The following is a 27,917-nucleotide window of genomic DNA, read 5'->3' as shown; positions in this document are numbered from 1 at the left end:
CAATGTAGTCTTGGGGACCTTCAATTCTGCATACATTTCTGTGACACAACACAATCCTGTCTCGGAGCTTTACGGACAATGCCTTCGACCTCATGGCTTGGTTTTTGCTCTGACATGCACTGTAAACTGTGGGACCTTATATAGACAGGTGTGTGCCCTTCCAAATTATGTCCAATCAATTGAATTGACCATAGGTGAACTCTAATCAAGTTGTAGAAACATTAAGGATGATAATGGAAACAGGATGCACCTGAGCTCAATTGAGAGTCTCATAGCAAAGGGTCTGAATACTTAAGTAAATAAGGTGTTTTTTATTTTGAAAACATTTGCAAAAAATTCAAAAAAAACTGTTTTCGCTTTGTCATTATGGGGTAGTGTGTGTAGATTGATGAGGAAAAACATTTAATCCATTTTAGAATAAGGCTGTAAAGTAACAAAATGTTAAAAAGTGAAGGTGTCTAAATGCACTGTATGTATAACATACTGGTAGCTAACGAGCAGATCGTTTTGTGCTTTAGCCATGTGTTCATCCTGTTAATCTCATGCCAATGCTATGTATGGCATGACAAGGAGTGACAATACAGTTGGCTAAAGCGCCAAAGGATCTGCTTCCATGCCAGGAATTGTTACAAAATGACTCATAGCAAATCTGAAGACAAGCGATAAAAAGTAAATTTACAATGTTCATACTTATTCTTATATTTTTTATTATTTCAGACATGATTCTGAATTAATGTACAACAACCTACAAACTGTGTTGTATGCGAAATGCAGTGAAAAGAGGTATTCTAGAAGATGGAAAAGGTGAAGACGGTACAGTATATCATATACACAACTAGTGGACAGAATATAAAAACATACTACAGTTAGAGAGAAAAAGATAAATACATGGAAATACTATGTCTTCACATTATCTATAGTGTTGTTCCTGTTCATAGGCCTGTATATCCAGAAGAAAATATCCAGAGAAAGACCGTGTTAGTTAATCATACGAATGTTAAGAGGTCTGCGGCTTAGTTTCATACAGAGTGCGACGGAACACTATCTGCTGCGGAGGTGTCCTTCCAACTCCTTTAAACATAATGACAATCCACCATTAGAGAAGCAGGCCGAAGATTTGACAGCACATCATCTTTGATGGTGTGACGTGAAGGAACATTAGCATTTAGAAAAGCAACACACTAATGAGTCCCTGTGTTAAGTATCACTAAAACAACATCAAAGCAAATCTTTGAGACTGAGAAAATGATTCACCAAACTCAACTTGATACACAGAATTAAGAAGAGAAAAAATCTGCTGGGAAAAAAAATTTGTGCATTAGTTTAGGATTCCCTTCTCCTCTGAATCTGACAGTCCAGAATATTTCCTTATTGTGTTGCGAGTCATTCACTTGTAATCCAAAAGCCGCTTATGGCAAACAGGGTCAGCCATGTTTTAATTCCTTATCACTTTCTGTTACTAAAGAGTGCATTTGAACAAGTAATACTGAGGCAGTATCCCAAATACATGCTAAATAACATCACAACTAACAGTCGTACCGTACAGTATGTAATCAAAGTGGAGTGTAAGACTGAGCAAATAATTGATTGACAACAATATAAAACAATGATTGTAGGGAACAAAATGTTATGACAATGATACAATGTTGCGCAATTCACCAGTCGGAAAAATTTCTTATCCCTTGTATATTCCAGGAAGCCAGTATTCCAATGTATATCCAGTAAATTCACGGCTTGAAAGACTGACAGGTGAAAACCATGGTGAGAGTCTTCAGGATAGACTAAAACCATTATTTCCAACAATATGGCTTTAACATTGCGTGAGGGCACACGCTACAGTATTACTCAAATGTGCATTAATCATTAGTTATATCAGGCCAACAATCAGACAAGAATAATACTACTCATATCTGGAGTGAACTGCTGACGGTAGGCCTAAATCAAAATCTCCTCTGATCTAATAACAGCAATGGCAGCATACTCCAAAGCCTGACAACCCAGATGTCCTTGAACGCCATGTTAACCCTATAGTTAACCCTGCATGTCATCCATCAATTTTTCTCAAAAAGAGATTTGTTGATACAGGTAGATATTTTGGTATTAGCAGAAGTCTCTCGCGGACAGACTACGTAACAGAAATGGTTTCGTAACATCTGCCAAAAGACACTGGGATGCGACGACAAGCAACAGAGATTTTAGTTGTGGGTGTCCGAGATTAGCATTGGTTATACATAATGGAGCTCCATTTGTGCAGTTTTGTAACTCAAGCACACTTGAATCCGAAAGACAACTAAAATGTGCCCTACAAAGCACGCACATTATTTACATAATATAAATGTTACAGAACAAAAACTGATATCTGGATTAAATACATTGTTAACAGAAAAGGTATACACTAATCTACCCGATTTAGTGCTGATCTTCAAACTTTCTTTACATGAAGCTTTCCAATATTTCTTTACATGAAGCGTTTCAATACGTATCGTTTTGCAAACTACAGTAGATATGGACTATAACTACGGCTGTTCTGTTGTTACACATTGTTCACGAATGTGTGTCTCGTAGTTCTTATACCTCTAATTGAAGGGTTATTAATACGAGTAGGAAAAACACATCCCAAAAACATCAAAGTTATTACAGTGTCATACAGTACTGACTAAACACACTAAAAGGCTGCTAAATATCAAGGTAAAACATGTATTCCTTTGGTTTAGTGTCAGGAATTGACATTTTGGTAGTGAAAAAGAAGAAAACTTTCAAGGCAAAGATGTCAGTCGGACAATATTCCTGAAATGATAGAGATGATCTTCCTATCCAATAGGGCATCTAAGGTAATACTTTTTAAAGAGATGATTAACATATTGGTCAACATTAAACACACACTTTGGTAAATAAAAAAATGTTCATATAGCATGTTTATACTTGTGGTATGTAACAAAAGCATTTATAAAACTATTTTTGGCCCCTGCTTGGCCATTTTGGCAGAGAGGCCCAGTGTAGATTAATAGATCTCTCTGTGTGGGCTTATCGAAGGCACGCACTTGTACACACCTATGCTAACACACACACCTAATTAGCACACACACACACTTTTCCTCTCTCCTTCCCTCTCTGCTGGAGCGTAAAGTACAGGTAGCAGTAGCACTACGGCCAACATTCCCAATCCCATCCCCATCATGGTCCTTCCTATGTGGGGAAGCAGATGCCGCAGCACTCCATGCAGATCTCCAGGCAGTCAGAGGACTCGCAGCAGGCGTCCATGATGCCACAGTCCATGTCGTCGCAGGGGCAGTTGCAGTCGTCTCCCATGTCCTCAGCGCAGCAGCAGCAGCAGCAGGTCTCCGAGGTGCAGGTGCCACAGCTAGCCTGGGCCACCACCATGTTGCACAGGGTCAGGAACTCACAGAACAGACAGGCCAGGATGCAGTGGACACAGCAGTCTGGGTCCAACACACACCATGTCCATAGAGACGGGTGGAGGATGAAGGATGATGAAAAAGGATGAAGGATGGATGAAAAACACAGAAAACCACACAAAGCATGATCAAATACAAAGAAAACAAACCGAAAACAAGAACAAAAGTCTTAAAAGCCAGTGGGGGGAAAAAATCTGATTAAAACCCCTGCCTGGAACAGAGCGAGTTAATCCCTGGTCTTTTGTAATCAGAAGCCTTGAGCAGGGCTCAGGCAGTTATACAGTCACAAATCAGACTGGCCAATTACTTTGACACGTACAGTATGATAACGTCCTTACAGTAAATAAGTCAAGATAAGACTATCACTATTGACTGACAAAACAGATGAAACCACAGAATGAACTGGAACAACAGTAGTATATTCAATAGTAGAATATTGTATCTCCATGGATAAAACTGTGTGTGTGTGTGTGTGTGTGTGTGTGTGTGTGTGTGTATATATATATATATTCAGGTGCATAAGAGAGTGTAAGCTGAGTAGAAGTTGCAGACTAAGCAGGGAGGAGGAAGGAGAGCCAAATGGAATCAGGGAAAATTCCAAAGGGACTGAATTCCACTTTTGGGTTTTGATTAGCAGCTTTCTAAATAATTGGGGCATTATCATGCAAATGCACAGACTTGATTACGTAAAGCTGATTAGCAAAGTCCGAATTCTTCTCCCTGGCAAATTGTTGTGCTAATGCTGCTGTTTCTCTCGTCACTGATTAACATTTAACCTCTGTAGACCTTTTAACGTGTCTGGGGAGCATGACGCCAAATCACTGTTGTTTTCCAATGAACGGATAGAGAACCCTCTTCTCTATTTCACCAATAAGACAGCTGTTTTATTTTATGGAATTTATTATTACGTTTTTTTGTTCTGTGGTGTTAAAACATTTTACGGAATGTAAGTGATGTCATGCACTAACATCCGTTACATGAAAGTCAGGTGGTACACAGTAAAAAAATAAAAAATAAAAAACTTTTTTTTTTTTAAAGACAGATGGACAGATTTAGGCAAAACAATAAATAAGAACAGGTAGAATTAAAATAATCAAAAGCACATGCAAGCATTTTAAACAATGTTAGTTGAAATGAATAGATAGACATCTTTGTAATAAGTCATGGGTACTAAATCACAGATCTCCTCTGCCATGCCGTTTTCTGTACCATGCAAGGAGCCGTGAAGGTTCTCCCCACCACACTAGAGGTCGACCGATTATGACTTTTCAACGCAGATTATTGGAGGACCAAAAAAAGCCGATACCGATTAAATCGGCCAATTTCTACATATATATTTGTAATAATGACAATTACAACAATACTGAATGAACAATGAGCACTTATTTTAACTTAATATAATACATAAATCAAATCAATTTAGTCTCAAATAAATAATGAAACACGTTCATTTTGGTTTAAATAATGCAAAAACAAAGTGTTGGAGAAGAAAGCAAAAGTGCAATATGTGCCATGTAAAAAAGCTAAACGTTTAAGTTCCTTGCTCAGAACATGAGAACATATGAAAGTTGGTGGTTCCTTTTAACATGAGTCTTCAATATTCCCAGTTAAAAAGTTTTAGGTTGTAGTTATTATAGGACTATTTCTCTCTATACCATTTGTATTTCATAGACCTTTGACTATTGGATGTTCTTATAGGCACTATAGTATTGCCAGCCTAATCTCGGGCGTTGATAGGCTTGAAGTCATAAACAGAGCTGTGCTTCAAGCATTGCGAAAAGCTGCTGGAAAACGGAGGACAGTGCGGTTTGAATGAATGCTTGAGCCTGCTGCTGCCTACCACAGCTCAGTCAGACTGCTCTATCAAATATAAAATCATAGACTTAGTTATAATATAATAAACACACAGAAATACGAGCGTTAGGTCATTAATATGGTCAAATCCGGAAATTATCATTTCGAAAACCAAACGTTTATTCTTTCAGTGAAATACAGAACCGTTCCGTATTTTATCGAACGGGTGGCAACCCTAAGTCTAAATATTGCTGTTACATTGCACAACCTTCAATGTTATGTCATAATTATGTAAAATTCTGGCAAATTAATTACAGTCTTTGTTAGGAAGAAATGGTCTTCACACAGTGCGCAACGAGCCAGGCGGCCCAAACTGCTGCATATACCCTGACTCTGCTTACACTGAACGCAAGAGAAGTGACACAATTTCAGGCACCGCATTGATTATACGCAATGCAGGACAAGCTAGTTAAACTAGCAATATCATCAACCATGTGTAGTTAACTAGTAATTATATTAAGATTGATTGGTTTTTTATAAGATAAGTTTAACGCTAGCTAGCAACTTACCATGGCTCCTTGCTACCTGCACTCGCGTAACAGGTGGTCAGCCTACCATGCAGTCTCCTTGTGGATTGCAATACAATCGGCCATACTCTGCGTCCAAAAATGCAGATTATCGATTGCTATGAAAATGTGAAAAATCGTCCCTAATTAAATTGGCCATTCCGATTAATCGGTCGACCTCTACACCACACCCTCCAGAGCATGCACCTCTACCCACACTGTAGTCAAGGCCCAGCAGAGCTTTGGAGATGCAAGACATGGATATGGATAGAAAAATGCCAGTACAAACAGTGTCTTTGCATAACTTTCATCAGACGTTCTCAGCCTGTCAGAAAGACGGGGTTCCTTTTTGACTGGGTTTGAGGAAGAGAGCAGGAAGGGAAGGAGAAGGAAAAGAGGAAAGGATGGGACGGGCTGAGGAACGCTGAATGCTCATTTGATTAATCAAAGTCGGTTTTCTTCCCGTTCCCTCACACAGGCAGGCCATAAAGCTTGACCAGTAGCGCTGTATCGGACACAAATCAGAGAATGCCAACATGAAGCGATACAAGCGGGTTCCCCAAGATGTTTGAACGCTGATTATCATAGGAAACTACAACGGAGACACTTTAGAACAAATGTATCATATTTCCGCATTTGAAACGATGATTATTATTGAAAAAAACATTCATATAATTATTGTGCACCGTATTCTAGAACTTAAAACTCTGTACTACTAGAGAAAGCGAAGAGCAGAACTTTGCCAATGTCAAATGATGAAACCTCAAAGCATCTAAAACCTTGAAAGACGCTTTACGATAATTAAGCTAGTACCAGCACAGTACACTATGTTCTGATACAAAATGATCTAAATAATGTCCATAGCATCAAGCAGTTGGGGCATCTTAGTTAGCGATTCACTTGGATGTATAATTCAACAGCAGCGATTAGTGAAAACCTTACAGAAAGGGGCGAGGGGGGCTGGGTCATGTACACAAGAACGCCAGACATCTCTCCTACCACAAAGAAAAATACGGCACAAATTGACACCGCCTCAGTGAGAGAGCGTTCATGTTTAATGTCAGGCCGCGGCGAAGATGCCCAGATTTTGGAGGGCCAAAAACAGCGGCGAGTGCCTCAGAGGAAATAGTTTGAGACATCTGGAAAAAACTCCAAAGGGAGCAGCATGACATAAAACAAGCTGGAATGGGTGCACACCATCGAGCCAAGCGAAAACATTCAAATGAAGAGAGACTGTTGGGTGGAGGGCCAGTATACTGCCTAGCTGCCTGCCAGGCACAGGGAGGGTGAGAGGGAGGGTGAGAGATAGCGATTGAGAGGAGAGGCCCACCCCATGCAGTAGTCTTTAGAGTGCAAGTCCATAATGCATGAATGAGGGTCAAACTTGTGGCTACGGGAAATATACAGACAAACCAAGATGTGAAGTTGGCGCAAAGAAAGCATTCCAAATTAGTCACCACAAAGGTCTTAAAAAGTATTGAATGTGCCTTAAAAAGGAGCTCAAATCATAATTGATTATACAACAAATAAAAACCACAAAAGGCCCCAACCGAACCCCAGCCTGACTAAAAGACGAGCGGTAAACGACTCTTCAGTCAGTAGCGTATACAGAACTGTTATCACAGCTTCATTTCAGTGCCAGAGAACATGTGCCAAGAATGCTCTGCTCTAGAATCCCCTGAGCTAAGTTCTCTTCCAGTGGAGCTTTATTCTTCTAGTGTTCATAGGGGCTGTTTAGTAGCTAATTTCACAGGCAAACAGATTATGGTAATCCATGTAAACATTAAAACACAACAGCTTGCTGTTTTCCGCCGGGAAATAAATACTTGAGTGTGAACATATTGATTTAGAAAACACAAGTCGAAAAATAACCAACACAAAAGCTGTAATGAGACTTATTGAACTGTTGCTGCTATTTTTCTTTGCCAATTAAGACGTGGAAGAAAAACATGACGCCTGTGGAATACATCATTGGTGAATATTTAACTTGTATCATACCTTTTATTTATAGGGAACTCTATAACTTGTTAGCCTTAGCCCTACCATCAATCTGCTGCATATTTCAAATAGCTTAACCTTGACAAACAATCTCAAATTCCCCAATTTGTGTGTTTTTATATGAGCTCCAAAAGTATTTTGTTGTTTTGGCTCTGTACTCCAGCACTTTGGATTTGAAACTCTACAATGACTATGAGGTTAAAGTGCAGACTCAACTTTCATTTGAGGGTATCATTCTGGACTATCCATAATCATGGTAACCTCCACACTAATGAAGACGTGTTTAGAAACATCAGTCTTATTTACAATAAAAGTGACTCCAAAATGACAAAATACATTATTTACCATTAATTTCTATTGGGCACAAAACAATCTGAAACACAACCAAAACAAACAGCATATGCATCAAGCAAGTCTGTAGGAGTCACAAGCTTGATGTAATCATTGCATGCTATGAATATGGGACCAAATACTAAACCTTTGACTACTTTAATACACATAGCTGAATTTTGTCCCAATACTTTTGGTCCCCTGCACAAAAAGTGCTGTAATTTCTAAACGGTTCACCAAATATGGACAAAAATACCCTCAAATTAAAGCTGGCAGTGTGCACTTTAACCCCAGCCATTATATCATTTGAAATCCAGAGTGCTGGAGTACAGAGCCAACATAATAAAAAATGTGTCACTGTCCCAATACTTTTAGAGCTCACTGTATTACATATTTCACACTTATCATATCTTATTTTTTCTCCCTCTTCCTCTATAAGACAAAGTAAAAGACAAAGCGAGCGGAGTCAGAGACGAGGCGATGATAAGCAGGGAGCAGCAGGCAGGTCAGATAATGGATAGCAGATAACAGATAGCAGACAGCTGTTACAAGGTAAAAAGAGGACGCGTGTGTGAATCCCAGACAGACGGAGCCAATGTTAATGAGGAGCCACAGTAAGGCTGGAGACTGGAGGACAGACATAGACCCATGAAGAGGGGAGGGAGGGAGGTATGGAAGGAGGGATGACACTTGGCAGGCACCCTGGGCGGCTCAGCCTCATTAGAAGGTCACACCTTACTGACCATTAGTCATTCAGAACACCAATCACCTTCATTACTGCACTCACCTCCACACAACACCTGAGAAAATGATGGCTCCCCCTGAATTCTAAAATACATCCTTTCGGTTGTTGTTAAGGAAAATAAAGCCATAGGAAGCAGGTCTTGACCAAATGAAAGTACGCTTTCATCATTAAAATAAGAGAACCGAGAGAATCTGTCCATTTTTGACTGTCTATTCTGTCCTCTCGACAAATGGAATGTTAATGGTGGAAGACCTGCACTAAAGGTGTTGATGAAGTGCTAGCGGAAAGTCAAGCCAAGCAGATGAGGGATGTGTGTTCATTGTGTGATTATTAGTCTGTGAGTGACTCTAATGACCTTAAGTTGGAGCACAGTACTTACACCTCCTAGTGAGAGAGTGTGTTCTATATAAGACAGAGTATGTGTGTGTACAGTCGGCGCCCAGTACTTATAACTCACCCTCTGGTAACGTCCCAGGCTTGTGAGATCCGGTGGAGCTTCCCTTACTCCGTCTGCTGCTGTCGCTGTTGACCGACAGGCTGGAACGAAGCTGGCTCTGCATCTTCTGGGAGACGCCGGGCGATGGGTGCTGCTTCCTGTGCTGCTCCGCCCCACAGGAACATTGCCGGCGGATTCCATTGCCGTTACTCAGGCCGGTGGAGGATTGGTGGCCATTTTGACTCCTGTCAGAAGCAGCATCTTCTCCCTCGTCGGGCTCTCCCTGCGCAGAGGCGGTTGGCTGGGGCAGCGGCTGAGGTTGAGCTGGATGGGAAAAGTTATTTTTAAAATGTCACACTCCTCTCTTTTCAGTTAGAGAGCACTTATTGTGCTTTCAGCATGTTTGACTGAGAACATGCCATTTATTCTCTACTAAGGTTTTACAGCTAGATTCTGGGTATGAGAAGGATGTTTAGAACGTTCAAGGTACTGACTGTCTTTGTTATGTTGGGTGCTCATGACAAGTATCAAATAAGTCACTTAAGATCACTTTTTTTGTAACCCTCAAGATTTCTTGCTTTGATACCATCAGAACAGATACGGGAATCAAGGCTAAACCTTCAATAACTGTCCTTTTTTTGTACTGCCATCATGGAACCTTAACAAATAAAGGAGAACTGAAGAGGATTACAACCCTCACACAGCCAAATGATCACACAGTACGGTATCCCTGTAAGTGAACAGTGAGTGAACAAGCATTTTCTTGGAGAAGCACCCAGGTGAGTTAAGAGAGAGACTGATGCTGCATTCCTGCCCCTGCTACAGTAGAGTAGTGATTTCCCTTCCCCATTCTCAAAGCTCTGGCTCTTTACATTCTTACAGTCGCTCCACGTGTGACAGGCAGCAGCCAGCCATGAAGAGTCAACCACCGAACGAATGAATGTCGTGCCATCTGATAAAATAAAGGGAGCGGTGACATTTCCAGGGGAAGAAGGGGAAGAGACTCCTGCACATCCAGCTCTACAGGGAGATAACTCCTGCATTACCTTCCATCTGCATCAGAAAGGAGAGAGAAGTAGCAGCACGGTGACTTATTGATCTCTGTTGAATTATTCATCTCTTTTTTTTCTTTTTCACTAACTCTGCATTTTAGGGTGCGAGTGCTGTACAAGCGGCGGCCCGTACGGCAATACGACGCTCACAGGGGAACTTTGTTGGTGACAGCCACACGATGTAATGTTGATTTGTAGAGTGCTACTACTGTACCTGAACTTCTCCAAGTCAAAGTGGATGTGCCAAACAGCGATCTGCATACGCCTGTTCTTTCGTTCTTTCTTTCCTGTCTGCTCACCAACTAGTGCAATTATTGTTAACAAGAGAAAGGAAAATCGAGTTCTAGCCCACCTCTTTTTTACAACACACTCTCAGCACCCAGGGAGACCTCTCTGACGAGAATGTAGATGTAAAACAATGCAATTAAAAACAGACACTGCTTTGTCTCCTCGTACAGTGGTCCGCACGCCGCCTCTATAAACAAATATAGACTTTTGGGATCAGATTTCTATGCAATTTGAATTAGACAACTGGTTGGCACAAAGGAGAATTCATTATGCTCCGATTTAAACCCAGGTTGATGGATTTGACAGCTTTTTACGTGACATTGTTAGTAAACTATGGATGGCTAACAAGAAGATTCAACAATTGCTTGTTTTCATTCGCAAATATCCACATGTAACTTGTGAGATATCAACTTTGTTCTTATATAGTGAACATCAACAATCTATTCTGTAATAAGACACATTTTAACAGTGGAATTCAGAATCAGCAACGAACAAACCATACTATAACTAGTACAAAAATTATCTTAAGCTGGCCTCCCGAGTGGTGCAGCGGTCTAAGGCACTGCACCGCGTCACGACAGCCTCGGGTTTGATCCCAGGCTGTGTCACAGCCAGCCGTGACCGGGAGACCCATGAGGCAGCGCACATTTGGCCCAGCTTCGTCCGGTTTAGGGGAGGGTTTGGCCGGCCGGGATTTCCTTGTCTCATCGTGCTCTAGCAACTCCTTGTGGCGGGCCGGGCGCCTGCAAGCTGACCTCGGTCGTCAGTTGGACGGTGTTTCCGCCGACACATTGGTGCAGCTGGCTTCCGAGTTAAGCGAGCAGTGTGTCAAGAAGCAGTGCGGCTTGGCAGGGTCGTGTTTCGAAGGACTCATGGCTCTCGACCTTCGCATCTCCCAAGTCCGTAGGGGAATTGCAGCAAAGAGACAAGACTAACTACCAATTGGATACCACAAAACTGGAGGGTAAAAGTTTTTTAATAAGTTCTCTTAAGCTCAATACCCTTTACTGGCGTAGCCTACTGGGTAGGTACAAACACAGTATGTAGGCAGGACTATGTGACGCTACACTCTGGCCTAAAAGACGACACTTGCCTATGAAATAAATTACCCATAGCAGCTTGTGTAATAAAGCAGTCTCTTTTCTCATACAGAGGTCATGGAGGCATCCACAAACGACCAACCCAAAGTCTGTCTATTCTCTGCCTCAGCCAGCATAATTACCTTCCCCTTTGAAGAAAGTCAAGCTTTCAATTTACAAAGTATAAATAGTTATTAGGAAACCACCGCATAAAAAAAGCAGCGGTTCGAGTTTCCGACACACTAGAAAGCGGTTCAAGTGCGAGCCTACGAAGACACATTTCCAGGGACAGGTTCCCAGTCTCTCGTGGAGACCGAGTTTTATTTTTATCCAGTGAAAGCAATGGGAGACGAAGATGAATGGACAGGAACAGGGTAATATTCATAATCATTGATCACGGTAATGATGATCCTGCCAAAGATGATGGCATGATGAACCATGTAACCACACTGAACCAAGCCAGCTAGTAGAATGTAAAATATACTGTAGAACTCCTTCTGGTAATAATAGAGAAATAGAACTAGCAGCAATAGACAATAACAGTTAAACATCAACTTGGATAACAACTGTATACTCTATAGATCGGGTATACAATATAAATGCCTATGTAATATAAAAGCACTGCAAAGTCAGTGTTCCTATCCGGACAAGGAAACATATCCCCCATAAAAAAAAAGGAACAACTCCTGCTAGTTGAAATAATCATAAGCGATTAAAATTGAACAGTTGTGTGGTTTACCACAAAAACTTGTTCGGAGCTGGTGGACGTACACAACCTGACAGATCGCATTAAAACACCATGTTTAGGAGAGGAGAAGAAAAAAAACACTTCCAATTGGACTTCTAACCACCCTATTTCTAACACATCAACAACTGTTGAGTGTACATCTGTAGTTGAATAATACATGGAGTATTCCTCTACACAGGCTGTCAAACATATCAGATGGAACTGGGGGGTGAGTGGTTCTTGACTGTCTAAGCAGCATCCCAATTTGGTCCCTTGTATCTGACAGGCTCAAATATCTCGGGAGCATTTTTAAAAAGGCCAGTGTTTGATGGATTCATGAAGAACACACAAATATAATTGCCATTTGTCACCAAGTCTTCAGTGAGTAGTACGCGACGCCATGGGGACCGCAGCGCCATTGCGCCTAGAGAGCGCTACGGTCTGTGTGCGGGATCACTCTGTATGTAAAACTGTGTATAAACACCTACTTTTTTTTTTATGTGGCAGAAAATAGGTCCTATAGGAAGAATTCAAAATTGCACCCAGAAGACACAAGGAGTATATCACACGGACCCAACAGGAAGACAGAGGAATATGTATGAACATCAACTCAAATGTGCTGCATAAACAAGAATTCTAAAATAGTTCAGGTACCGGAAATATAACTAAGAGGTCAAAACAGGGCAGCTTTGAAATTCTAATTTGCACATTACTACACTATAAGTCATAGGTAAGGCAGGAGCTGGATAGGAGTGCAAAAACTAGAGCGGTGTTTCTATGGCTCAATCCTTTTTAATATTAATGGGGGGAGAGAGAGCAAGTTCTGTTTGCAGAGACCTATTAGGATGCCTATCATAAGTAACATACAGTTAGTTATTCAAATGTCACATGTCAGCAGGCTAAACAGATCCATCCAGCCCCATCTCCTAATAGCTAGCTAGATACACCATGCTTGTGGTTAGTGAGTCAAAATGCACTGTGGAAAGTGGAATACTCACAGGAAAAATAATACAAATATGATAAACAAGATGTAAACTAATCCAACAGGAGCATCTTTCAAAAACACTGAAAGACATTTAAAATGGTAATTCTTCCAGTAACTTGTTTGTTTATCTTTGTACTCTTTACATATGTACATATTATAAACATGTCTCCTGTACATGTTCTGGCCGTATACCTGGTTGATCAAAATGCTAATTTGTGAATGTGCCAATGACCTAGCAGCGGTCTCATCATCCCCTAAACAGCCTGGGGTGGCGTTTCCCCTCCTAACAAACACCCCTGTAATGTCTGGCTAGCTGGGCTGCTCAATCCAAAGGGATATATTTTCTCATTAGAAATTATACATCTCCCATTCCCATATTTATAGACGCAAAACCAGGGGAATTATATGTAGAGAAGGGGGGGGGGGGATAGCACCATGAACGTTATTACAAAGGCTCTGATTTAAAATTTCCTTCGGCATATCAAAGCTCATTTACAGTTTGACCTTCCAACTCTGTGACAAGGACTTCCTTTATTGTGTCGAAGGACAGGTTGCTGGAAGGGACAAGCAATGTCAGAATCATCATGAATTGTCCTTTCGACTATCCCAACTCAACACAACCCAGGCTGTGATCATTGTACATGCGAGTATCTGGAGTAAAAATAGCATTTTAATTGCATTCAAATTGATTAAATAAAAAAAACCTAGCATGAAAATGTTGGTGTTAGGGTGCTGTAGCTTAGAATAGCCTGGATAAGCTAGTCCAACTAGCCTAGTCAAACTGTAATGAAGACTGACTAGCATTCACCAAAAAAATGTAGTATAGCAGGAAGACATTCAGGCTGTGATCGGCTTGTATAAACGCATCCTTAGTCGTCACAGCTCAAAGCTTGTAGACTGGATATGTCTTTTTGAGTGTAATTGTATCAGGGACTTCATTGGTTGATTATAATATAATATTTATAAAACAAAAACAATACTTTTTAACTAAGAAGTAATTAGGGAAAATGTATCTTGCTTCAACAGAATAAAACATGTGACAATCACAGGATGACTCTGTGGTGGTTGTCGTGGTAATGTCAGATCACTCCTATACTAAAAAAAAGTAACCTTCCAACTGATCACAGCTCTATTCATCTTAGCCTAGTGGCGATGGGCCATCTGTGCCTGTTGAGGGAACTAAATTACTTTCTCTGATAGGATACTCTATCAGCAGGATGTGACATGTGATGTGACAGAAGTGTTAACTCTATTAGCCCCCCTATCCCCTATTCTGATGGTATTGTATAATATAGAATCTAATTCCTGGAGAAACACCCATATCTACACTCATGTCTTATTTTCCTGCCGTTTTGAATGAGGAATAAGTCACTATTACTCAGCTCTTTTTCACCGTGGCACACTTAATTCTCTGTGACAAATTATCATTCAAATTTAGGTCTTCAAATGTAACCTGCTGTCGTGATCTGACACTTGAGTGTTTTAATATTCTGAGCCATCCTCTCTTTCCCTTGTTTCCAGTCTCTTTCCTTCCTTATTTTAGACTGCCTCGCTCTCACGCTCTTGATAACAATGGCAAGGAAAGCAGGGCGTCTGGGATTTACTAATTTCAAATTTGGTAATTTCGCCGCTGATTGAGGGGGAAAAAAATAACCCCTTCGGACCTTGTTCTGCTTAATTATATTTTACAGTGGAGAAGGCAACTTGAAAGACAAGAGCTTGATTCGACGACCTGAACCTTTCAGGCGCTCTTGGGGGAGGTGGAGCCTATCATCAATTATCCTTCGATTTCAAAACGGAACATTTGGTGAGATGTCTGACTGCTATCTAAATCATTAAAAACACCCAATGAGCTGCCTTTTTCTCTTAAATTAATCACATTTAGAGGAAAATCATTCACATTGTGCAAATGCCAAAAGTGTACAGGCTTTGAAGTTCTTCTCTTTCCCCCTCTTGTGTTGTGTAGAATTTGGTGTGCTGCTAATTTGAGTGGTGCTAATGTAGCATAACAGAACAGATCAAGGGCATCCACCACAGCCTTAAAACCTGAGCGCAGCAGAATGACACTTTTCTCCCTCCTTTTCATCTAAGATAGAAAAAAAAGACCTGCGCTGTGATTCTGTCTTAAGCTTTATCAAATCCCCATTTTCTCCCCCAATCTGTTTCCATCTGAGAGCAAAATAGGAATGTAGTAAAATCAAATGTAAAAACGTCTTCACAAGTTTGAGAAAGTGCACATCTTGCACAGATTTAGGCTTTACACAGGCAGCTACCACATTTTCTAGAAAGAACAATGATGACGTGACTCAGAGCAGGCCTAGGGGAACTGCCAGAGTCCATCGTCGCAGAGTGCTCCACCCTCTCTCTGACGACTCAAAACCAAAACAAAGCAACAGAGAAGTGGAGTGAAGAGAGGGGGGGGGGGGGGCAGGGGTGAGGAGAAGGGGGAGTATTTTCAATTTCAGTTGAAATCGATGACTCACAGATTCCACCAATTTCAAAATCTCTTTGCTGAAGTTAGCTACCAGTTCCACAGGAAACTGACTTGTTTGAAATTCAAAACGGGGCACAATGCATCTGGAGGGAGGGCATTACTGTACTAACAGCACCTGAGAGGACAAATCATTTTCAAATTAACACACAGTCGACAACAACAAAAAACTAGGCAAAACTGAGCAGTCCAAAACAGCCAGCCAGTATAGGGTCTGTATAGGGCAGTCAGTCTATAAAAAATATCTATAGACATGGTTCCTCTATTTGCTCAGTATCAATCTGAGCATTAACCAGAGCTAATGGGACAGCTGTGGGTCAATGGTCTTTGTCTTCATAGGTGCCAATCAGGGCCTTAAGCTGTGTGATCAGACTAGGGGACAGAGGTGCTAGTCTGCCTCTGAGTGGGTTTTTAACGGAGACGGCCGTATTGATTTCAGCTCTAGCCGGGGAGCGCCGTCTGCACTGTGTCTGAATGGAGCCAGCCCAGCCAGGTCCCCAGTCACAGTCCAGTGATCAGAGCCCTGACAGAATGACCTACCAGAGAGGTGGTGAACCTGCAAACACCGTGGGGGCAACATCACTCGAGATCTCTGTAATAGAAAAGGGTTTTAACCTTAATGTCGGAGCCAAAACCCTGTTAGAGGCCAAGTAATCCCCCCTGCACCGCTCTCATTTGAAGTGGGCCCCTGTGTGTGTGTGTGTGTGTGTGTGTGAGAGAGAGAGAGAGAGAGACTTTCCCTCTCTCTGCTCCAAGGCACTACCCCTGTGCTGTGTTGTGGGGTTGGTTTGGTTTGGGAGCCAACAGAGTGGAGCTGCACTAGGGCATTACTGTTCAGGGAATGCAGCAGAGCCTTTGTAGTAGAGTTGATACAGTGGAGCTCTGTGCACACCTGCTCTGACTGCTCCAAGAAGACAGGTAAACTAGGGAATGCGATCTAGGCCTGTGTGTTTTACTATTATTAGAAAAACTAACAATAATTTGAATTTGTTTGAATACTCAAATCCTCCCTCCAACAGTGCAAAACAATCAATCTTTCATTCTCCATAGTCTTTGTTTCTTTTGTTCTCCATAGCCAATAACCTTGTGTGTTTGAATTATGACGGTGATATCTGATATCCACACATTAGAAATACTTGTGTATGAAATTTCAGTACATAAATGGAGGTGTGCATACACTGCCTTCGGAAAGTATTCAGACCCTTGACTTATTCCACTTTGTTACATTACAGCCTTAATTTAAAATGGATTAAATAAATAAAAATCCTCAGCAATCTACACACAATACCCCATGATGACAAAGCGAAAAGAGGTTGGTAGAATTTTTTGATAATGTATTACAAATAAAACAGAAATAGCTTATTTACATAAGTATTCAGAACCTTTGCTATGAGACTCGAAATTGAGCTCAGGTGCATCCTGTTTACATTGATCATCCTTGAGATGTGTCTACAACTTGGAGTCCACCTGTGGTAAATTCAATTGATCGGACATAATTTGGAAAGGCACACACACACCTGTCGATATAAAAGGTCCAGAAGTTGACAGTGCATGTTACGGAGCAAAGTACAGAGAGATCCTTGATGAAAACCTGCTCCAGAGCACTCAGGACCTCAAGACTGGGACAAATGTTTACCTTCAAACAGGAAAACGACCCTGAGCACACAGCCAAGACAACACAGGAGTGGCTTCGGGACAAGTCTCTGAATGTCCTTGAGTGGCCCAGCCAGAGCCCGGACTTGAACCTGATCTAACATCTCTGGAAAGACCAGAAAATAGCTGTTCAGCAACGCTCCCCATCTAACCTGATAGCTTGAGAGGATCTGCAGAGAACGGGAGAAACTCCCCAAATACAGGTGTGCCAAGCTTCATACCCAAGATACCTCGAGGCTGTAATCGCTGCCAAAGGTGCTTCAACAAAGTACTGAGTAAAGGGTCTGAATACTTATGTAAATGTGATATATATTTTTTTTTCATTTTATTATTAGCAAAAATGTCTACAAACTTGTTTTTGCTTTGTCATTATGGGGTATCGTGTGTAGATTGATGAGGGGGAAAAACAATGTACGCATTTTAGAAGGCTGTAACCTAACAAAATGTGGAAAAAGTCAAGGGGTCTGAATACTTTCCGAAGGCACTGTATTTAATCATTTCACTTAAGTATTTTCAATCTCTTTTTTTGTTTAAAACATCCACAATGAATAGGCTTCAACACTTCTGGAAACGCTAATTGGAATGCTTGAAATTTCCCAGATGAAATCCATCTACAGCAAGACAATGAGGAAATAATTACCACAGAGGTAGAATTACATTGGCCATTTTAATCAACCCGTGCTACCATTTCACCCTATTTATACTGTTTTTGATTCCATGACCCACTGGTAAGTAATCACTTGAAAATTACGCCTCTGTTTTTAAATGGGCTCTTGCTTTAGACACATTTTTTCAGTATAGACGGGGGTCTACTGGATTACAATAAAGATTTAGCTCTTGGATAACAACCACCATCACGCTGTTCTTTTTGGCAGAAATACTAGCACAAAAAAAACAGACATTTTTTTATTATATATATATATATATATATATATATATATAAACGTTTCTGAAGTTCACAGGACCTTACCCTGTATACTAACTAGGGTGTTACATTTTGCATGTGGGTCTAACTCATCTTTACACAACACTATTCAAAACAATGACGATACCTGTATGTCTCACTATTCTGCATTCATTTCATAGATGCTATATTGAGGCATCAATAAGCAAGAAGAGAGCTTCTGCGACATCCACCAGCGGAGCAATAATTCATCGACATACATCTACCATTGGAAGTGTCAAAAATTAAACTTTCTAAAGGTCATTTCTGCACCCGGGTAATAACCTTGAAGCTTCCAGAGTAAAAGCACAATCAGGGATTCACACAAAGGCCACACTAATGTCTTTCTTTTCAAGGCGACAGCCATGTCATTTGACCTCACGTCTCTTTATCCACGGCGAGAGCACTTCAACTATTTGACAATCACAGTGAATAATGTGTCGATTAAACACCTAAAACTGGCGTTAGACCATGGCAATTTATTTAAGGCCCGGGCCTGCAGAGCCAAAGCCCAGTCTGGAGGAGATATCAGCTGAGTGTATTCCTCTAGGGGCCGAGCCACACAAGACCCTGCTAGCTGCCACATACTGGGGACTTATAGTTGAAGGGCTCTAACAAGAAACAGTGACCTGAAGATACATGCCCTTTACACTTTGCATATTAAAAAAGGTCAGAAATAACTTGAGCTAAATAAACAAGTTTAACTGTTAAAGAGTAACTTTAATGAAATAACTATTTTTTTCTGCGAAAACCAGATGTTTCCGGCTAAGTTGTAGTGAAACACGTCAATTCCGGTCTTCATTTTAACAGTTTACTGCAAAAGTGATATTTTGGTCTTTTTAGTAGAAAATCTCTCTTTTTGCCCTTAGCGGATCAACTCTACCTTGAGAAGGTTCCAATATGTCATCTCAATGGAAGGGTTCAGTATGAAATACACTCCCTTCTAGATGTGCTGAGTGGTACCACCTCAAGGCTTACTGTAAAAGCAGATGACAGCGCGCCTTATTTGGCAATGGTCTTGGTAAGTGGAGTGTGCCAATATATCTTGCATGACGCTTCCTTGACTACTGACGTTACAAAATTCAAAAGGCAGTAAGGCACGTTTCCACATGACCAAATTCAACATTTCTGCTTACCGTTTCATACACATCTATGTGCTTTTACGAAAAGAAAAAAAATGTAGGCTATGAGAATTATACGTTTATATTTGTAGCTACATCCATTGTCCAAAGACAGATGACAAATGGTGGTCATGCCAACAATTTTCCCCAATCTCTATAACTGGCACAGTCTGCTTAAACAGCTCATAGTTAGTTCACTGGTTGTGAGTTCTAATCCCACAAGGGGCAGATATTTTTCCTGTGCCCAAACACTTTTAATTCTGAAAAGTGAAACCATACCTGTGAGGGGTCGCCCTGATAGTAGTTGTAGATTTTTATACAGTACCCAAGACCAATCTGAGAGTTAATTTGACCATTGGAAAAAGAGCTACTTCAATACTGCAAATTGTATTGAGACCCTAATTTTCATTTTGAAGGTGAGGATTGCACTTTTCTTCCCAAAGCAAGAACGCAATAAATGTGAGTCCACGTTTCATAATTTTTTTTGTTCCCGATGGGGGATTTGAACTTACACCACAGGTGGCAATAGATAAAGAACTCAGCGCCTTACCACTGTGAGCCAACTGTCCAGAGCCTAATATACTCGCAATGCACAGAATTGTATTATCAGAGTTTGCCAGTGGACTTCTGGTAAGTATGTTTTAGTGAGAAAGTGTTGGGATCAGGTACAACTAAGTTTACCCATCCACTAAATTAATATTTAGGAGCATTCCCCCCCACCCACTTCTCACCTGAATGCATTCTTTTTGGGGGGGGAAGGGGTTGGGCAAAGGTTGAAATTGGGGCTAAAGTTCCTCTTTAAGACAAAGACAACACGTTCAAATAACAAGCGCCAGCTTTTCTGTTTTGATTCAGGCTAATAAAAAACAACAGCCCAAGACAAATCACATGCAGCCTAGGGCACCCAACAAGTTGGAAATCGGACAGAGGGATGAAAGAAAAAAGGAATAAATTGGCACTGTGTGGTCAGTCAGATGATTTCCTGTTTCAGTAAGTGAGGGCTTCATTAGAATCAACCAGACCAGTTCAGTGTTCATCAGCTCCTCGCCCTGGATATCCAACATTGCATTCTGTAAGCTAACTGTATATTCAAAAGATGTCCATTCAATTTGCTAAACAGAACCTCTATACACAGATTACGTTTTTATAATTATTTGAAGTGACTAAGACATGTTCATGTACCTTTCCCTCAAAAGGAGATTTGTCGTGTCCCTCACTTTCATATTCCCCAAACACCCAGTCTGTGGGGGGTAACTACAACTACTACATTAAAACTGTTGTCACAGACTTCTTTATTTTTAGATGAAAGTGATTGATTTTTCTTACTAGTAGTGCATTACATACATTACATTTTATTTTTTTATTTCAGCTTTATTTAACCAGGTAGGCCAGCTGAGAACAAGTTCTCATTCACAACTGCGACCTGGCCAAGATAAAGCAAAGCAGTGCAACAAAAAACAACAGAGTTACACATAGGATAAACAAAAGTAGTCAATAACACAATATAAAAATCTATATAGTGTGTGCAAATGGACTAAGGAGGTGAGGCAATAAATAGGCCATAGTAGCGAAGTAATTACAATTTAGCAAATTAACACTGGAGTGATAGATGTTCAGATGATGATGTGCAAGTAGAAATACTGGTGTGCAAAAGAGCAAAAAAAGTAAATAAAAACATGGGGATGAGGTAGGTAGTTTGGTAGGCTATTTACAGATGTGCTATGTACAGATGCAGCGGTCGGTAAGCTGCTCAGATAGCTGATGCTTAAAGTTAGTGAGGGAGATATAAGTCTCTAACTTCAGCGATTTTTGCAATTCATTCCAGTCATTGGCAGCAGAGAAATGGAAGGAAAGGCAGCCAAAGGTGGTGTTGGCTTTGGGGATGACCAGTGAGATATACCTGCTGGATCGCGTGCTACGGGTGGGTGTTATGGTGACCAGCGAGCTGAGATAAGGCAGAGCTTCACCTAGCAAAGACATAGATGACCTGGAGCAGGTGGGTCTGACGACGAATATGTAGAGAGGGCCAGCCGACGAGAGCATGCAGGTCGCAGTGGTGGGTGGTACATGGGGCTTGTGACAAAACGGATGGCACTGTGAGAGACTGCATCCAATTTGTTGAGTAGAGTGTTGGAGGCTATTTTGTAAATGACATCGCCGAAGTCGAGGATCGGTAGGATGGTCAGTTTTACGAGGGTATGTTTGGCAGCGTGAGTGAAGGAGGCTTTGTTGTGAAATAGGAAGCCAATTCTAGATTTAATTTTGGGATTGGAGATGCTTAATACGAGTCTGGAAGGAGAGTTTACGGTCTAGCCAGACACCTAGGTATTTGTAGGTGTCCACATATTCTAAGTCAGAACCGTCCAGAGTAGTGATGCTAGTCAGGCGGGCGGGTGTGGGCAGCAATCGGTTGAAGAGCATGCATTTAGTTTCACTAGCGTTTAAGAGCAGCTGGAGGCCACGGAAGGAGTGTTGTATGGCATTGAAGCTCGTTTGGAAGTTTGTTAACTTTTTTGGGGTAGGGGGCAGCATTCGGAATTTTGGATGAAAAGAGTGCCCAAAGTAAACTGCCTGCTACTCCGGCCCACAAGCTAGGATATGCATATAATTACAGATAGATTTGGATAGAAAACTCGAAAGTTTCCAAAACTGTTAAAATAATGTCTGAGTATAACAGAACTGAAATTGCAGGCGAAAACCTGTGGAAAATCCATCCAGGAAGTGCTATTATTTTGAAATGGATGTTTTTCCATTGAAAGCCTATCCACCATTTAAAGGGATAGGACCCAGAATCCATTCCCTATGGCTTCCACTAGCTGTGAACTCTTTAGACATTGTTTCAGGCCTTTATTCTGAAAAATGAGGGAGAATGAGCAGTTTCAATGAGAGGCCAGTGGAATTTCCCAATTGGTGCGCAATCCCGAGAGCGCGCTTTCTTGTTTTTCTTTTATATTGACGACGCTATTGTCCGGTTGAAATATCGATTATTTAGGCTAAAAACAACGGAGGATTGATTATAAACATCGTTTGCTGATTTGTAGGGATCCAGATTCTGCAGCTCTTTCAGGACGTCAGCTGTCTGGATTTGGGTGAAGGAGAAGCAGGGGGGGGCTTGGGCCAGTTGCTGCGGGGGGTGCAGAGCTGTTGGCCAGGGTTGGGGTAGCCAGGTGGAAAGTGTGGCCAACCATCATCCAAAATTCCATAACCATCACAACCCTACCTACACCTGCTAGCTACAGTAGCTAACCTTGGTTTGACAAGTTCTTGCTTCGAAATCCTTTTTCGAAGCTGCTCCGGTAAACAAACCAATGGCAACTCATTAGCGTAAGACCGAAAAGGCGCTCAGGAAAAGTTGAACATCCTAGAAACAAAGAGCTACTGTGTCAGAATGTAAACAATCCTCTAACCACAACGACATGGATGGAGGCAATCGGGTTGTTGTTGCTATTAGCGTTGCCGGAAACCACACTCTCCTTATGGAGTGGCAAACACAAGAGGGGTTTAGAGGAGTTAGAGTTGCTGCTTTTTCTGATTCTACTGCTGTACTATTCAGACCTGTAATGTGGATAATCAAGTCTGTTTCAAAACGGTAAATCTTGAGGTAATGAGATTTTCTTTTGCCAAGAGGCCAAAGCAGTGTGATTTAAGTGTAAAATATTGCTTTGGCAAACTCCGCAGGTTAAATGACAAGCAGTAAGAGGCATTGTGAGTGGGTTAATAGTGACACTTGAAGACAAGAGATTGGTTGGTAGTGAATTGGCAGAACATTCTGGATAGAACAGAACAGGTTGTTTCTATTATCACAGTTCTAACTCAGTGGGACTCAGAGTTGTAAATAGGGTGTGACATGTACTTTCCATTCCCCCCAAAAAAGTGAGAACTTTCCAATCAATTTATTTTAGTTTCCACTATTATTTCTGCTGAACAAAAGGGCACAATGATGCATGAGGAAGCGTTTACATTGCTTAACCCTTTACACTCGTGGGAATTTAAATGTTTTACAGAAGAAATATGAAATGCATAACCATTGTAGCAGTTGAAAGGGAAGAGTTTGGCGATAATGGGACAATTATTACTCTAAAAGGTAAGGATACAACAGTTCACCAGACAAGACAATCCAACCATTACACTTGATTTTCTATACATGTTGCCGCATTTGTTGATAATGAAATCGGAAAATACACTGGAGACATTCTGTAACATGATAAGACTATTCCTGGAAAATGTGGGGACGGTGCATCATAAGACAAACAAATGACAGGGGTTTGGTTGAGGACTAACTGGTGACCCCAAGTGGCCACACACACCTCTCCAAAGTGTGCCCAATTCCTAAGCAATTTCAATGCACTTCTAATGATTCAAAGAACAGCCTTCAACTCTTCTTGTCGAGCGCGGTGCTCAAGTTCAGAACGCCTGCCAGTCGAAATCCATACAGCGCTGTGAAGCACATAGCCAGAGCTCTGACGTCATGTATAGCATGTTACTGTACAGCCACTATGTTCCAATTTAGACGCTTATTAGTGACATTTTCAACCCATTTACTGGTATGAGTGTAAAGGGTTAAGAAACAACCAAGTGTGTATCACCTTAACTGCAAAATAACCACAGATTGCTTTGCTGTTGCTATGGCCCCTTCTCTCCTTTCATTAGTAACTGAATCTTTCAGCCAGGTAGCATATTTACATTTTAGTCACTTAGTACAGGGTTTCCAAAACTCGGTCCTGGGGGCCCCCCTGGGTGCACATTTTGGTTTTTCCCTAGCACTACACAGTTGATTCAAATAACCAACTCATCATCAAGCTTGGATTATTTGAATCAGGGCCCCCACCAGAGAGTTTGGGAAACACTGATTTAGCAGACGCTCTTATCCAGAGCGACTTACAGTTAGTGCACTCATCTTAAGATAGCTAGGCGGGACAACCACATATCAGTCAATAGTACATTCTTCCTCAAAGTAGCCATCAGCAAAGTCAGCGCTAGTAAGGGAGATTTCTTTTCACAAATAAGGAGAACTAAGCATGTTATCTGCTTCACTCTAAATATGGCTACAGCGCAAACACTATACGTGCCTTCTAAAATGATTTAAGTGCACTGAAAGCTGAAACAAGTGGGCCTAGACAGTCAAAGCCAAACCACAACAGGATTTCCTCACTCATACTACAGAAAGCTGAAGGGTTAGAAGAGCAACCAGGAGGAAACATGCCAACTATTCGTCCTTATAGCAGAATGAGAGAACGTGCATGTTACTTCATCCCATGTTATTGTTATTTAATCCCACAAGCCATTGTATTAGACTTCAATACCATCTTGCCATTTCTCTCTGAAACTGGGAGGGTGACTTTTCAGAGGGACCATCTGTCAACGGGCATACGTCACTCTGCCACAGGGCCTAGCAGTGACAAGTGTTGATTGATGATGCCAGTTTATGACAAGTCCGAAGGTCCTGACAGAGCATGGTCATGACAAAAACATTACTCAGGTAAGATAGCTGGGCTTGGCTACTGCACAAGGCTATACATGTTTAGAGTATTTCTGTCGCTATGTCATTGTTTCTGTCAATGTGTACAGTACAATTGTTAGGTATTGTGTTTTGTGTGGATCCCATTAAAGTAACAGATGAGGATCTGGGAAAACACGTAATAGCAGGATTTCCTGAGGTGTCCCTCATTGTAACACTTACTTCGAACAGGGTCACAATAGGTAGGGTTTTCCCCCGTCACGTGACTTTGTACTTCAGTGGACGTGCCTCTGGGACACGATGTTCTGGATGGGTTTGTAGTTTCAGATGATTCGTTACTGCCACAAGCATCTAGGATCAAAGCACACAACATAAGAAATTGAACAACTGTTTAGCCTAAAAAGATTGTTTGCATGCCCTCCCGTTGAACAACTCAACTGGTCAAAATAAAGTTGCATTATGTACTTCTACTCAGAAACAGATGTAAAAGGTGAGGAGAAGGTCAACTTCGGTGGACGTAATACTAATATCAGGGACAGAAGGACAAGCCAAGCCAGGGCTGCCTTATTTTTGCCAGAGAAAACATTGTCCCTTTCCTTTCCTTTGTCGAAAGGTTACACAACAGACTCGGGAGCAAGGCGGTTCAGGTAAAAGCCAATGCCAGATTTCTGGATCTAATTTTCTCTACTCCCGGCTGTGCACTACCTGCCAAGGTTGTTAGAACCATAAAAACAGCATTCATCTACATTGAAAAACGTATGTAGGTAAAAACCTGCTCCAATAACTATGCAAAAGGTCAGCCGTCTCTCTGAGTGACGTTATTAGTACTGTGTTCCCTCATCAAATACTGTACATTAAATGATCATTGCAAGAGTGCCGTCTCCATTCCTGCTATGTTTAGCCAATAGGCTACAACAACAAAAAACATCTACAATGGCTTTATGACATACAAAAGAAAGGAGGACCAAGGCACTCTTCATACAATTAATTAAAATGCCTTTATTTGTATGGCATGCTCAATGGAAACAAAGTTCTACATTTCTCATGCGTTTAGGCTGCATGGCTTTCGTCAGGGAATCTTTATGACATAGTTGAAAAAACAAATTCCCATTTGCTTCAGACAGATCCTGTTTCTTTCTTCTTCATTTTATGTTTTGGTTGTAACCATAGCCCTTTTCATGTTGTTTTGTTCTGAAAAAAAAGTTGACGAATGGCTCAGCACAACATGGCAAATGTTATTTTCCTTGGCCGGATGATGTATTTGTTGCAGGCCTGTAATGCTGTCGCTCTGTTTAGTAAGCAATGGCAGATAGATAAATGAGCCACAGTGGCTCTAGAGATATGGCCCAATCTTAGCCAGAGGCAGGGGCTGATAGATGGCAAGTCTTTAGTCTTGGTGTGACTCCCTCCCTCTCAGATCGATGCACACTTACAGTAGCAGTGTGTGATGCATCGCTGTATTTAGTGATTACAGTTAGAAATAAATTAGCCTATTCTCAGAACATCTACAGCCTCCTGAGAGAGGGGAAATCCAGTCTTAACTGAGAAAGGCTTTGAAGGTCCAGCAAAAATCCATTTGCCACCCGTCCCTGTGATTGCTTACTCTGTCCTACTTTGCTATTTTTGACAGTGCTGTAATGATGCTTGGTATAAATAGGATGGGTAACGGTTCAGTGGCTGTTTGAAAGAAGAAGGGGGAAAAAAACGGGGCCAAGCTTATTTTACATGTGATAATCTTACGGGCAACTACAAAGTTAATTAAAAACTATAATTGGCTGTGGTTCCTGCTAATAGTCACCAAGGCGTTCCTTCAATCTTTATTGTGAAATAATGAAAACATTATCATGCCTAATGCTGGTGTATAGCTACTGATGTCTGGCAAAACGACAAGAATATAATTTAGAGGGAATGGGTTCATGTTGGTTGTTATTATTGTTCTGAGTGAACTGATGGATTCTGACATGCAAGGAAAACAAGATCATGATTTCAATGATGACTAATTTTCCATCTTGACCAAGTTATTATTGATGGAATATTCCATCAATGGTAAATTGACAACAGGGTTAATTGAAAGTGGAAGAGACATAGAGCACAAGTACAACACCTTCACCAAATAAATAAACAACAATTGCATAACAGTCATGTTGTCAGCCCTTACATGCAGTATAATGTCATACCGTGAGAGTTTGGGAGAAGAGGACTTGTCTCCTGTTGAATGTTCTTCCCTGGCCCGGCAGGCCCTTCCAGAGGTAAGACGGTCTCAGTGGACATGAGACAGTCCTCTTGGAGTGATACACGACAGATAAAGATGAGCCTCCGTTTCCTCCTTAGTCCTCAACCCTGGGGATTTGAATGTAGACTTGTGTAACAAACTACCACTCAAGTAAACGACAATGAGCAAGTTACTGGTTCTCTCTCATAGAGCAGAGTATGAGTGACGTCAAACCACAATATGTCGTTAAAAGTAAGTAGAATTTTCCCACTTTACTGCCTTACAGAAACTATAGAAACGGAAAGGAAATCTGCAACTAAGTCGTTTAAATGTATAAATATGGTTATTTATTATCGAATAAATCATAAGCAAAACTATGTAAACATGCATAATAAGTTTGTTGATAAGTACCTTACAAACATGACAACTCCCTGTCTCAAGTTTGACTTATTCCCATCCCTCCTCCACAGTGAAACGCCTTCTCGTTGGAAAATTCCGCACGAGTTGTAAATTCAAATATCTCCAAAATTATCAATACGTTTCCAAAGATTCCGTTTATCGCGCTATTCGCGCGGGAAAAGTTGAAATATTACTCCTAATGTCATCGACATTCTGCTGGTTCG

General features: G+C 41.1%; 1 protein-coding gene across 2 annotated transcripts; it reads right to left on the bottom strand.

Moving 5' to 3' along the window:
* Positions 1–690: 690 nt before the first annotated feature.
* On the bottom strand, positions 691–27,917 carry LOC120049871 (myoD family inhibitor domain-containing protein-like). 2 transcript variants are annotated; one of them, XM_038996341.1, is made up of 5 exons: positions 27,706–27,917; positions 27,260–27,422; positions 25,305–25,433; positions 9,307–9,609; positions 691–3,440 (listed from the first exon to the last, which is right to left on the bottom strand). In XM_038996341.1, the coding sequence occupies exons 2-5, from the start codon at positions 27,351–27,353 to the stop codon at positions 3,187–3,189; spliced, it is 780 nt and encodes a 259-aa protein (XP_038852269.1). In that variant the 5' UTR covers positions 27,354–27,422; positions 27,706–27,917; the 3' UTR covers positions 691–3,186. The 2 variants fall into 2 exon arrangements, with proteins under 2 accessions (XP_038852269.1, XP_038852270.1); XM_038996342.1 differs by lacking the exon at positions 25,305–25,433.

The sequence above is a fragment of the Salvelinus namaycush genome, chromosome 6 (genome assembly GCF_016432855.1).
Source record: "Salvelinus namaycush isolate Seneca chromosome 6, SaNama_1.0, whole genome shotgun sequence".
NCBI lineage: Eukaryota > Metazoa > Chordata > Actinopteri > Salmoniformes > Salmonidae > Salvelinus > Salvelinus namaycush.
This window is presented reverse-complemented; position numbering and strand designations above follow the sequence as displayed.

Coding starts and splice junctions, on each gene's coding strand:
- LOC120049871 (XM_038996341.1), bottom strand. CDS start 27,353: ATGTCCACTGAGACCGTCTTACCTCTGGAAGGGCCTGCCGGGCCAGGG. Junction 9,610..25,304: donor CTATTGTGACCCTGTTCGAA/GTAAGTGTTACA, acceptor TTTCCCATCCAG/CTCAACCTCAGCCGCTGCCC. Junction 3,441..9,306: donor GCCTGGGACGTTACCAGAGG/GTGAGTTATAAG, acceptor TGTTGGACCCAG/ACTGCTGTGTCCACTGCATC.